This window comes from Rhinolophus ferrumequinum, chromosome 25, assembly GCF_004115265.2.
Source record: "Rhinolophus ferrumequinum isolate MPI-CBG mRhiFer1 chromosome 25, mRhiFer1_v1.p, whole genome shotgun sequence".
In the NCBI taxonomy this organism is placed as follows: domain Eukaryota; kingdom Metazoa; phylum Chordata; class Mammalia; order Chiroptera; family Rhinolophidae; genus Rhinolophus; species Rhinolophus ferrumequinum.
In genome coordinates this window covers 39,613,791-39,627,421 of record NC_046308.1, presented here as the reverse complement: position 1 = coordinate 39,627,421, position 13,631 = coordinate 39,613,791, and the positions used below count along the sequence as shown (strand labels likewise).

At 43.6% G+C, this 13,631-nt stretch overlaps 1 protein-coding gene across 3 annotated transcripts in view; it reads left to right on the top strand.

Annotated features, from left to right (window-relative positions):
* The window catches only part of GRIK4 (glutamate ionotropic receptor kainate type subunit 4), a 637,398-nt gene that overhangs the window by 591,258 nt on the left and 32,509 nt on the right, over positions 1–13,631 (top strand). For all 3 annotated transcript variants that reach the window (XM_033098464.1, XM_033098465.1, XM_033098466.1), the window contains 2 exons: positions 9,273–9,382; positions 13,203–13,376. In XM_033098464.1, the coding sequence (XP_032954355.1) occupies positions 9,273–9,382; positions 13,203–13,376 (284 nt within the window). The remainder of the gene's footprint in view (positions 1–9,272; positions 9,383–13,202; positions 13,377–13,631) is intronic.

Sequence of the window (13,631 nt, the reverse complement as noted above, 5' to 3'; positions counted from 1 at the left end):
GAATGATTGTTGCCAAAAACTAATCAAACCTGTGTGCAAAAGTGAAAATAATCAACTCAAAGTGTAAATGCCTACTGAAGAATTGCTACAAAACCCTCCAAAATTTTAAGTGGTGACAGCTTTCTCTGAAGTCTGACGATAACCAAAAATCTTTTGTGAATTTCCAGCCATCTAAATGAGATTTTTCTGGGCTTTTTTATGAATGTGGATAATCAAGATTTTATTGTTGGATATTTTCTTTCTTCCCAACCGTAGGGTATACACTCTGTCTTCAGGCATCTCTAAGACCAAAATCAGAGGAATTTTTTTTCTTTTTATCACCTACTTCCTGCCACTAAGAGCCTGGCTGAAGATTCTGGCTGTGGCATCGGTTAATGTTGATTCCCTCCTGCTTTTTAAAACTCTCTCCTTTCCTAGTGTCCAAATCACCATTCTCTCCTGCTGTTCCCCCTCTGATTATTGACTTTTCCATCATTTATGTTGATTTCTCTCTCTCTCTCTTTTCTTAACCTTGCTTTGCATGTTCAGCTGGTCAGCTCCCTCCTAAATAGCTATTAAATATATGTTCCCCACTTAATCTGCCTTAGTTTTGTCTCTGCTTATCTCTAACTTGAACTGTTGTCATTCCAGTGGCCTGCATCCTCCCTGAAGACCACGTGTGTCTTTTTTATTTTTATTTTCTTTTTTTAAAATGAAACCCGCTTTATGTTATTATTAGATTCAACAACCATAAACTTAATCTCTCAAATTGCTACAAAATGTCTGAACACTTGTTCTTAATTTCTTTTTTTTATAATTTTAATAGATTTTATTCAATTAGAATTGAAAGGGACAGACACATTAGAAATTGGAAAGATGTCTCTAAACATCAAACATGTGTCAGCCTACACAGATTCAAGCATTATCCTTTCTTTTTTTTTTTTCCTTTCTTTTCTTTCTTTCTTTCTTTTTTAGATTACAGTTTATTGGGGTGACAATTGTTAGTAAAGTTACATAGATTTCAGATGTACAATTCTGTAATGCGTTAACTATATCTCATAGTGTGTGCTCACCACCCAGAGTCAGTTCTCTTTCCATCACCGTATGTTAGACCCCGTTTACCCTCTTCTAGAGCCCCACTCTCCCCTCCCCCCTTACCTTCTGGTAACCCATAAACTATTGTGTATATCTGTGAGTTTTTGTTCTTTCAGTTGTTTGTCTTGTTCTTTTGTGTTCTCGGTTTATATACCACATATCAGTGAAATCATGTGGTTCTCTGCTTTTTCTGTCTGACTTGTTTCACTTAGCATTATAATCTCAAGTTCCATCCATGTTGTCACAAATGGTGCTATTTCATCTTTTCTTAACAAAGAATAGTATTCCGTTGTGTATATATACCACAACTTCTTTATCCATTCATCTATTGAAGGACATTTTGGTTGTTTCCATGTCTTGGCCACCGTAAATAAAGCTGCAATGAACATTGGCGTACACTTGTCTTTATGTATAAATGTTTTCAGATTTTTGGGGTAGATAACCCAGGAGAGGGATTGCTGAGTCATATGGTAATTCTATTCTTAGTTTTTTGAGGAACCTCCACACTGCCTTCCATAACAGCTGCACCAATGTGCATACCCACCAACAGTGTATGAGGGTTCCTTTTTCTCCACAGCCTCTCCAACACTTGTTACTATTTGTCTTGTTGATGACAGCCATTCTGACTGGGGTGAGGTGATATCTCCTTGTGGTTTTATTTGCATTTCTCTGATGATTAGTGATGTTGAGCATTTTTTCATATGTCTATTTGCCATTTGTATGTCCTCTTTGGAGAAATGTCTCTTCAGGTCCTCTGCCCATTTTTCAATTGGGTTGTTTGTTTTTTTGTTGTTGAGTTGCATGACTTCCTTGTATATTTTGGATATTAGCCCCTTATCGGAGGCACTGTTTGCAAAAATCTTCTCCCATTCAGTTGGTTGTCTCTTTATTTTGTCAGTGGTTTTGTGTTTCTTATCCATTGCTGTACCCCCATCAGACGGCTGCAGTCATTATAAGTATACACTAAGAAGCAGTAGTGTGAAAATCCAGACTGCTTGGGATTATTCCTAGATTTGACACTTACTAACTACATGTCACGTGTCTCAGTTTTTCCATCTGTAAAAATAGGTTGTCATGCAAATTTAATGTGGATATATACATAACGCATGTATACCATGTCTCCCCGAAAATAAGACCTAACTGGAAAATAAGCCATAGCATGATTTTTCAGGATGCTTGTAATATAAAATAAGCCCTAATGCGTCTTTTGGAGCAAAAATTAATATAAGACCTGGTCTTATTTTCAGGGAAATAAGGTAGGGCTTCTTTTATATTACGAGCATCCTGAAAAATCATAGTAGGGCTTATTTTCTGGTTAGGTCTTATTTTCGGAGAAACACAGTAACAGTACCTAACATATGCATAATAACATGTTACCTATTATATTTAATAAATGTATGTGAATTGCTCCCCACTGCAGCCATTCTCAATCCATTACTGCAGCCTGAGAGTTGTGTTTTTAATTTATTTTATTTTATTTTACAAATGTAAAATGATGTAAAATTTATCAACCTCTTATTTAAAATCATTCACTGACTCCCTATCACTTACAAGAACAAGCGCCACCTTCTTAGCGTGGAGAATGAAGCCCGTCTTTCACATCCTCCTTCCAGTTCTTCACTTGTAGGCTCCTTCACCCCACGGTGCTGACTGCACTCCCGTCATGTGAGCCTCTCCTTCCTTCTTATCTAGGTTCATGATCATCTTCTTATCTCTCAACTATCTAACAAACTCTTCCCTAGTTTTCAATACCCAGCCTGAATGGCGCTTGCTCTTCAATGTGACTCTGCTAGATGGAGTTGATTGCTTCTTTCTCTGAGCTCTGCCTATACCTCTGTAACAGCATTTATATACTGAATTATATGATCATTTCTCTCTCTCTCTCTCTCTCTCTCTCTCTCTCTCTCTCTCTCTTTCTCTCTCTCTCACTCTCTCGCTCGCCCTCCCTCCCTCCTTTCTTCCCTCCCTCCCTTCCTTCCTTCCTTCCTTTATCGTATAAGTCTTGAGAACAAAAAAGAGATGGGAGGCAAATGTTTCAAGCAGCCCAGATACATCTTCTGCTCAGGCCTGGCAATGGCTGCCACCTGAACTTACTGCTCTCTCCCTCTCTGATCCCTGCATATCCCACACAACATGGCACCCACCTGAGAAAACGTCAGAATCCCTGGCTGGGGCAAGATGAGCTTCCAGGCCACACACAGAGGGCCCAGCCTTTAGAATCTGGGGTGACCCCTGTTATTACAAGAATGGGAATCAAATGACAGGATATCTGAAGTTGAAAACTCTTGATTTCCTTGGAATATAGTCTCATTTCTTCTCATTGAGAAGTTCAAGTTCAATATTTAGTATAGCAATATAACCCCAAGGACATTTTGCAGTCCAGAGTTTTATGGCATCGATGCATAATCTGAGCTCTCAAATATCTGTGTGCATTGAGGGGAGAAGAGCATAGAGAAACAAAAACGTTTATATTTGACATTGGAATGTATCATTTAGTTTCGTCTCTCTTTTGTTTTTTTTTTCCACAGAAGCAATTTGCCTAATGATGTTTTGTTTAAACTAATATTAAAGTAAGTTTGTATTCCTCAAGCACACACTGACTATTGTAGCAATGCATCATCAGAGTATGCTGTAAGCCAACCTGGGACTCAATATTTGGCACATATAATTCCAAAATGGATAATCGTGTTTTGAAAAATTCAGTATTCACATATTCAAGGAGGTTGGATATGTGTCCAGGATAGTTATATGCTAACTAACATCTATCAGGCATCTCTTTACTTATGAAGCAGTTTCACATAGAGTCTCTGGTTTAAAAAGCATCCCGAAAGGCAGGTAGTACGATTCCCATTTTACATGGAAGGATTCTGAGGCTAGTGGTGGCCAGTGGTGCACTGCAAACAGGGAAAGCAGTGCAGTGGTGGAGAAGGCACTGAACATACGTTTTCTGTCTCCAAGTCCACATATTTCCAATTACTTATCTTTATGGTATAATAGGAGTATTTCTCTGTGTCAAGGCCATGTGTTAGGTGATCTTTCAAGATCCTTTCTAATCTGAAGATGCTATTTACGATAGTATAGGGCCCCAAGCCAGCCAAAGCATTTAAGACTCTCTTTAAAATGTGAGTTTATTTTTTCTCTATAATGTCCTGTTCTGCCTTTGATTAATAAATAAGAAAGTTTCATAGTCTGTTTTTTTTTTCTCTCTCTCTCTCTTCTTCACTCTTGGCTAGAGTCATCCCCCTCAAGAAAAAAAAAATTTTTTTTAAAAAGCAGTGATTAAAAAGTAAGAAAGAAATAAATGCCAACATTAAATTAATGCTCAGCATTTTTACTGGATATATTACCCTTTTTTCAAGAAAGTCTGTTTCATTTCAGAAAGACTGTCTAGGAAAATGGAGAACAATGTTAAGTAAACCAGTAGATCATTTCTAATACTGCTTAATACTCTGTTATAAGAAAACAGAAAATGAACAGTGTTCTATTCTTTAAAGCTAAGTAACATACTAGCCCATGTAATGGAAACATGGTTTCCTGAGTCATTTTAATATTGCTTATTTGTTGAGTACTTCTCTCTCAAGAAGCTGAAGGTGTTTTATCAACATTGCTTTAGTAATTCTCACATTCCTCCTTCATGTTGATTGTGCTGTTCCATTATATGGAAGAAAAAAATGGCACCCAGAGAGGTTGAGAGGTTTGCCTACGATAACTCAGTAAGGAAAAGTCAATGCCAAGGTTAGAACTTAGGTCTCCTCATACCAGATTTCCAACAAGCAAAGTGAAAACAGATATGCTAGCATTTGGGTTACATGTAGGTAACAAACCCATCTGGGTGTTTTATGTAAGAGCAACTAATTGCTTACGCCTTTGAGTCAGAGGTGAGATGTGCATGTTAAGTCAAAAATATTATCAAGACAATCTATAGCAGACACACTGAGGGGGTTATCCATGGGTTCCTGGGGTGGCACAAGCAGAAATCATGTCCTTGTGCTTCTCCCTGAAGGAGTCATGGAGACTGTTCTCTTATCTCCTCAGCCCAAGAGAGTGTTTTATTGATCATTGACCACTGCTGGGAATTAAAAAACAACTTTTCTATAAATTGCCATTTAGTTCCAAAGACTCACAAAACCACCTGGAGGACATGGCGAGCCTTTGTCACTGGCTGTACTGGGGAGGGGCTGGGATATAGGGAAGGAAGAATGTTGGTATCGCTGGTTTGTATGTAGGCAAACGGTGACTAGGTTACACAGCCCTCACACAAACACGGGCGAACCCACCACACATACACCCACTTTGTCTGTCTGGCAGGGCTGAGGTCAAACTGAATTTCAAAGGTTGGAATCACTGGTTTCTAAGAGCCATCCTTCCAGGAGAGAATTTGGTATTGCTTCCTTGTGGAGCCCTGGGGAACCCTCATAATTCATATGTTATGGCCCACAGAAATTCCAGGAGTTATGGGAAGTGACTATAGCCAGATGGCATTCTCCCCCCAGGTATCTTTAGCATGTGTCATTATAGGACAGAAAATCGTATTTCTTGTCCATTGAGGGAGCATCAGTATAAAAGGAATTTCCCCTTTTTGTCACATGCCACCTCTCTCCTGCTCCTTCACGCATGACTACCAGTAGACAGAGAGGGAGGAAACACCTATACAGCCCTTACTGTGTGTCATTGAGTTCTCAAAACAACCCCAGGAGATAGGTTTTATTATTTCCACAGTAGAGGAAACAGAGGCCCAGAGAGGTTAAGTAACTTGCCCAGTGTCACGCAATTTGTAAGTGGTAAAGCCAGGATTCAATCCTGGGCAGTCTGCTCCAGCACCTGTGTTTAAATTCACTACCTGTCCTGCATTACCTGGCTCTTATTCATTTGGATCCAGACCCTGGGAAAACAGTTGTGTTCTTACAATAATGTCCTTTCTTCCATTACACATACAATGAAGTATCAGTGAGTTAATAGATTTTTTTTTTTTTATGTGAAGAATTTTCTACATGCAAGGAGAGTTTAGTGCCACTTTGTAGCTCCGTGATCAGTTCTATTAACATTCAAAGAATCTCACCATCTTTGGGGATTGTGGTCAGTCGGTCACCAGCCCTTTGGGTCTCTTTCACCCTCAGACAGCATCAGTGATGCTGGCTATGGTGTGGCCAGTCTAAAGCACAGTACAAAAGTCAAGGAATCATTTCTAAATTTGGTGCCATCTAATTTTCAATACCATCTGCAAGACTTGACCTGTTCTAGACAATTGGGGCATAGACTATATATAACCAATTATCTACCTTCAAAGTGGTTGTGTTCACCAGAAGGAACCAGCCCAATTTGCAGTCAACAGAGATGTGTACAAATCAATAGACATGCCTATAAATACAACAGAGTCACAATAAATAATGATGGCTATAAATAAATAATGTTTAAAAGTACTTTAAGGGGGTGAGATGGAGTAGGTTGGGATTCTGCTGGCATTGGGGAGAAGTGTGGAATTAATTAGATACATTATTGGAGCAAATTCAAACGTGAAAAGGAGAAGAAGATGCAGTACGGCTGTCATTTGAATGAAGGAGAGCATGGCTTCCCTATGGTACAGTTCGACGAATGAGCATCAGAGAAATTGAAGCCATCATCAATGATTTGAGCAGGGCACTTCACCTCCTTGGGTCAAGACCCTCCCTGAGTTCTTCCATCTGTTGATATGGAGAACAGGGTATTGAAATCCAGAAAATCATAGACACAGACAATAGTTTAGTGGTTACCAGAGGGTAAGGAGGGTGGGGGGTGGGAGACGAGGGTAAGGGGGATCAAATATATGGTGATGGAAGGAGAACTGACTCTGGGTGGTGAACACACAATGGGATTTATAGATGATGTGATACAGAATTGTACACCTGAAATCTAGGACTTTTACTAACAATTGTCACCCCAATAAATTTAAAAAAAAATCCAGAAAATATAATGAAGCACTTTGAGTTCTTCAGAAAAAAATTGTCACCATCATACACCCTTTGGGTTAAGGAATACCTATTATTTGGAAGAAATGCCCATGGCACTCGTCTGACACCTGATTTTGCCCCAAGTACCAGTAACTCAGATGTCTTTTGGGAAGGAAGCAATCAATCTAAAACATCCTCATAGGTGTTCAGAGTCTTGGAAGTAACATACTTCTCTTTGGCATCATATAAACAGCTTGGGCTTGGCCCAAGGCAGGGCTATATAAGCCCAGACCCAACTCTCAAATGACTGCCTGTTCTTTGCTCTCTGGTTGGCGTCGGCAAATCACAAGTGGAATCAGATGTTTTCTTGCCAGTGTGACTGATATGTCTCCAGCGGAGCTGTGTTTATGTCTTGATTCTTATTTGTGTGATGTTCTATGTTTTATAACTTGAGTCTCCAGGAATTTTTCCCACGGCTGTGCATCATTCCTTATCACCCAAAACCAAATATGGCAGCTTTAAATAGTGCTGTCGTTTTCCTCAGTTTCACTCGTTGTGATATAATCAGGTATAGATTTCTGACACTGAGTATCTCATGGGGTTTCAAATTCAGAAAGCAACAATAAAAGATTTTTTTCTCCCAGGTATCTCTCAATTGAGAGACACAGAATGAAATAGTCATGAGTGATAGGACATGCAGAACTCACATATGTTTGCCCAGTGAAACTCTGAAGTATAGAAGGACCCCGAAAGTGGCCCAAGCTAGGGATTTCTGCTGCAGCAGGTGTGTAGCCATGATCAGCTCCTTTATCCCCTTTGGATTCTGTGTATGGGTTCTGCACTCTCTCTATGTCTTCCTGTGTCTGCCACTAGCTCTTAGATGATGATGATGAAGACACGGTCAGCCTGTGATGGACCCCAGTGTAAAAATGACATAATAGTGACAGTAGGTCGTGCTATGACTAATATGATCTTGGAAATTGGCCTGTTCGTTGAACCCCTGAGCTTAATAGTGCTTTTCTGTCCTATCCATGGACTTCCTAGATTTCTGGAATCATAAAATCTTATATCATTTCCGATTAAGGATGGTCCTCAGGGAGCATCTAGTCCAGTGGTTTCTTAGTAAATAAAAGCAACAAGCCCAGTGCAAGACCAAGGGAACAGTGGGAGCCAAAGAGGACACATCCTGTCTAGAGTGGGCAGCCACAACTCAGCTCCAGCCAGTTGAGAATGTAGGTAGGCCAGTGTTGCCAGGTCACCCATTTTTTAAAAGCCAGAAATCTGGATTTTTAAATGAAATTTCCCAATCATTTAATGTTGGCAACTAATCAAAATGAGTAAACAAACTAGTTGTCTGTGGGCTATATGTTGTCTGTAGGCCACCAGTGTGTCACCTTTGATCTAGTTGAGCTCCAACCGAGGCTGGAGAGGAGTGTGGACATGCCTAAGATCACACAGCAAAAGGCTAGTAGCAGATCACTGAACTTTCTCCCTCTCATTCCATTTCACTTTCCTATGAATGACTGGGAGCTTGGCTCTCAGCTTCCTGGTCCTGGTTCCGTCCTTTGGCTCCCATGGCCAAACACATCCCTGGGCTGGGGACAAACCATGTTTTCCCACAGCATCATTGTCTGAGCCCTGGGCTTTGTGTCAGAAAACGTGCATTTGCATTTCAGCTCTTCCACTTCTTAGCTGTATGACCTGGATACATCTCTTGACAACCCTGGACTTTGGTTTCTTCACTAAAATGAAAATAAAAATCTGTGGCTCACAACACTAGTTTGAGGTTCATATGAGAAGGTCTCACTACGTGTGAGATCACTTTACAAAGGAAAAAACAAGGATGCCTATTGTATTAGCATCCTCATAAGAAAGACGGGAGTGTCCAAGACGGGTGTTATTGTGCTACTCCAGCACCACAGATAACAGCAGCTCAAAGGTGCTTCTGGACCCATCCGTGCTGCTGCTGGAGAACATAAGGCGCTCTAAGGGCTACTCTGCTTGCCCAAAGCCTCGCTCACCCTAGGATGTGACGTCGCCCGGGCTGTTCTTTTGTTTCATCTGCTGAGATAAAGGTTGGATAGGTGTTTCAGAGAAGCCCCCTCTGCACCTTCACCCCCAGTGTCATTTAAACCGATTGACCAGAGTCCAAGGCAATACATTCTGGGGCCAGAACAACACTCACCATACCCCCTGCCCTTCCCTGCCCTGCCTAGCCCAGAGGCCATTCTGCCTGTGTACATTGAATCTTCTTTGTATCTCCATTTCCAGGGACGCAGACCCGGCTACTTCTCCTTCCTGGACCCATTTTCTCCAGGCGTCTGGCTCTTCATGCTTCTGGCCTACCTGGCCGTCAGCTGCGTCCTCTTCCTGGTGGCTCGGTACAGTCTTCCTGTCGCTATCCTCACACGGCCACCTCGCGTCCGCTTCTGGGAACTACATGGGAAGGGTGGGGCATAGGAGAAGACCTTGGTGCCAAACTAGAGAGATGGGAGGGGACTCAGGACCTGAACCTCTCTCTGCCCAGCTGTCAACCTGGCACTATCCATCCATCCATCTAGGCACACATCCCCTAACATGCACAATGCCAAACAGGTGAGCTTGCCTGAATTTGCGTATGCACCCCTGCCTCTTTCCCCTCCCACTCCCCAGTCTCAGGCCCCCTGCTTGTGTAGCAGCCTTGGGAGGGTGGGGGCAAGGAGATCACTCTGATTAAGCACTATGCATTTGGCTGCCCTGGCATCATTCCTTGCCAGGATCTGCCACAAAGTGCTGAATGATAAGAAACAGCCTGCAAATCCTGAGTGCGGGGACCAAAGGCCTTGGTGACACAGGCCAGGGAGAAGGAGAGAGGCATTTGCAAATAGTGTTAAGGCAAATGGTCCAGATCAGGGGTTGAGGAGAATAAGCCCTCGCCTCTAGCTGGAAACCCAAGACTGCCCCTGGGCCTATGGAAGAACCCAAGGAACTTCCATGGGTGGGGCCTCCCTAGGATGTGCACAGAGAGGGTTGTTTCTCTCTGAAGCTAAGGGCCCTTGGACCAGCCTGGGCTTCAGGAGAGCCAACTCACTATCCAGAAGCAGAACAAGTACTAGTTGCTCATCAGTCACTCCCTCAGAATCCCTGCTCCCTGCTCAGAGCTCAGCTCACATACTGGAGGACCAGAAAGAGCTGTTATATGGGAGTAGAGGTCAGGATGAGCTTCTAGAGAGCTGATGATGATTCTATTCCAGCTGTCTCCTCAGAGGTCTCCTTTGCCTAGGGGCCACAGTAGAAGGACCAGATGATTCGGTAGTGTATGTTCCACCTCTGTGGGGTGGGGTCTTCCCAGAGAGCACATCTCTTCAGTGGCTCCAGGGGAGTGTGTGCTTTCTCCAGTTAGAAGACACAGCCCCAAGGAACTGTATCTAACCCCGGGGCAGTTCCCAGCCTGCCCAGGAGACACTGTGTCACCCAGTGTGTGCTTCTTTCAGTGGAGATCAAAGCCACGTTCAGGAAGTCATCCTAGGCCCACAAAGAAAGACCCCATTTACGACCTGGTGTTCTTCAAAGGCTGTTCTATGTGCTGCTCAGGTGCCACTTACCCCTGTTGGGCCTGTAGGCATTGCCACTGTCAAGTATCTATTGTCAGTGACAACAGGGGAGTCATGTGGAGCTGGCATGCTGTCTGACACTTTCCTCCTCCACCTCACCACACTGTCTGCTGCTGTTTTTAGGAAGCTGTCTGCCTGAAGCCTGGCTTTGCTACTCCTTAATTCACTCTTGCCCCCTTTGATTGAGTCCCCTCTTGATTGTGTATAGCAAGCCACAGCTCTCAGGTGACCTTGAGGGTTCTTGAAATGGTCTTCCAGCTTGGTCACCAGATACACACACACACACACACACACACACACACACACACGCACACACAGAGCTGCTTTACCATGCCTGTTGGAGCCTGAAACTTCTTCACCAGCCCTGGGGGTTAAACAGCCCTTCTTCCTTGCCCTCCATACATGCACACACTGCCTCCCAGGATCCACCATTTACAAAAACATTAACCAAAAAAAGTATTAAAAGTCTGACTATACAGCACACACACACACACACACACACACACACACACATATATACACATATATACACATATATACATATATAGTATATACTATGTACCCTGTTTCCCCGAAAATAAGACCTAGCCACACCATCAGCTCTAATGTGTCTTTTGGAGCAAAAATTAATGTAAGACCTGGTCTTATATTATATTATATAAGACCCAATCTTATAGTAAAATAAGACCGGGTCTTACATTAATTTTTGCTCCAAAAGACGCATTAAGGCTGATTGTCCAGCTAGGTCTTACTTTGGGGGAAACATGATATATGTGTATGTGTGAGTGTGTGTGTGTGTGTGTGTGTGTATACACATGCATACATGTATATATATACATATATGTATACATCTATACACATACATATATACACATATATATATACATATATATATGTAAAATACCTGAGCCAAGAATAATCTGACCTAAGGCAGTGATTTCCAAACAAGGCTCCACGGAGTGTGAAAGCTCATGGGAGGTCAAAGACTATGGAGGGACAATGAGAAGAGGCTGGGCTGCCAGAGTTCTGGAGCCTCAACCCATCTTCATCAAACCAGCTCCACTTTTATCTCTTATATATCGTACTTCTGGGTAACATTTTAGAGGGGAAAAAAGTGTTTGAAAACCACTGATCTAAGGCAGCCATTCCCAAGCTAGCTGATACTAGAGTCACTGAGGGAGCTTTCAAAAATTAGAATGTCCAAGTCTGAGCTTCTCAGAGTCTCTAGGGCTGGGCCTGGGGATTGACATGCTCGAAGCTCACTTCCAGTGGCCCGTAGGCTTGGGAAGCACCGAGGAGAGGCACCGTGAGTGCAAAGCCAGCTCCATAGGCCACAGGGGAAGGAACACATCTCAGGACATGGGGCCAGTGATGACACACTGGCATTGCATTTATGAACGAGCCGCAAGGATGAGAATGTGGGCCCACGACTGCAGATACCAAGTGAAGTCTGGGCTGAGTGAAGGGACAGGACGGGGAAGGTTGGTGATGACAACACCCTGTGAGCACACTGCACATCCCTGCTGGGCATATACCCACACACATCTCTCATCAAAGCTGGAAGGTTTTTCACACTTGCACACACACGCACACTCACACACACCAAGGCTGGAAGGCTTTGTGCGGGAGATAGGCTGGAGCTGTTGAATAAAGGAGGGAATGTGTGTCTTCGGGCCAGAAGAAAAGGCATTCTAGACATCAGAGGTATTAGTCAGAGAGAAGCCAGGGGAAGGGTGAGAGGATCAGTGGGAAAGAGTGCTGTCCACCTCACAGGAAGCAGAGAGCTCAGAGGAACCTGTCTCGACCCTGTGTGCCCATTATGTTCACCTGGGGAGCCCTAAAAAATAGTGATGCCCAGGCCCTAGCTGGACAAATTAAAGCAAGCAGAACCTCTGGGAGCGAGATCTAGTCATTGGTATTTTTTATAAGCTCCCAGGTGAGTCTGAAACACAGATAAAGTTGAGAACCGTGGCCTGAGGGACCATCTCAGTCTGTGTTTCTCAAAATGTGGCGTTTGTATCAGTGGTATCAACATCACCTAGCAACTTGCAGACTCTTCGGCCTCACTCAGACTTACTGAATCAGAAGCTTTGAGGGTGGGGCCCAGCATTCTGTGCTTTAACAAGTCTTCTTGGTGATTCTGATATAGACTACAGTTTGAGAACCACTGCCATAAACTGAGGGTTTTCAATCTGTGGGTCTGTGGGGCCATAGGATCCTTCTGTGGTCACTTCAGGGGACTGAGGGTGGCAGGACAGTCAACTTCCCAGCCATCCACCCTTCATACTCCCAGCTTTCTTCCAGTCAAGCCACTCCACTTTCATCTATTTTATACATTAGAGTTCCACATCAGAATTTATTTTGGAAAAAAAAGATGTTTCTATGATTAAAGAAAAACAATTCAAAACTGCCAATATAGTCCAACCTCCTCATTTTTCCGTTGGGAAAATCCAAGTCCAGCAAAGGGAAGCAGCTTGCCCAAGGCCACAAGGCCGGTGACTGAAGTACAGAGGTGAGACCAGGAAAGAGAGTCCCCCGACTCTTCCCAGCACACTTTCCTTCATGCCCACCTTCCATGGCACTGGTGGCTGTTCTTTTTCTTCCACAGGTTGACCCCCTATGAGTGGTACAGCCCCCACCCATGTGCCCAGGGCCGGTGCAACCTCCTGGTGAATCAGTACTCCCTTGGCAACAGCCTCTGGTTTCCAGTCGGGGGTTTCATGCAGCAGGGCTCCACCATCGCTCCTCGAGCCTTATCCACCCGCTGTGTCAGTGGCGTCTGGTAAGATGGGGTAGAGAAAGGGCAGTGCCACATGGGGAGGCAACACACAGGGTGTCCTCTGTAAGCCCTGCTCAACTGCGCTGTGGCTTCCAACAGGCAGGAACCTTAGCTCCCCTGTGGGAGAGTCTGTAGCCTCTGCCTTTCAAAATAGACTAGCAGGGAGCTGAGCTGTGTTCTGCCAGTTCAGAAGGTTTGGGGACAGTGGGTGGGGGCACTTTGTGCCATCTTATCCCTTTCCCCTTTCTCTGCCTCGGA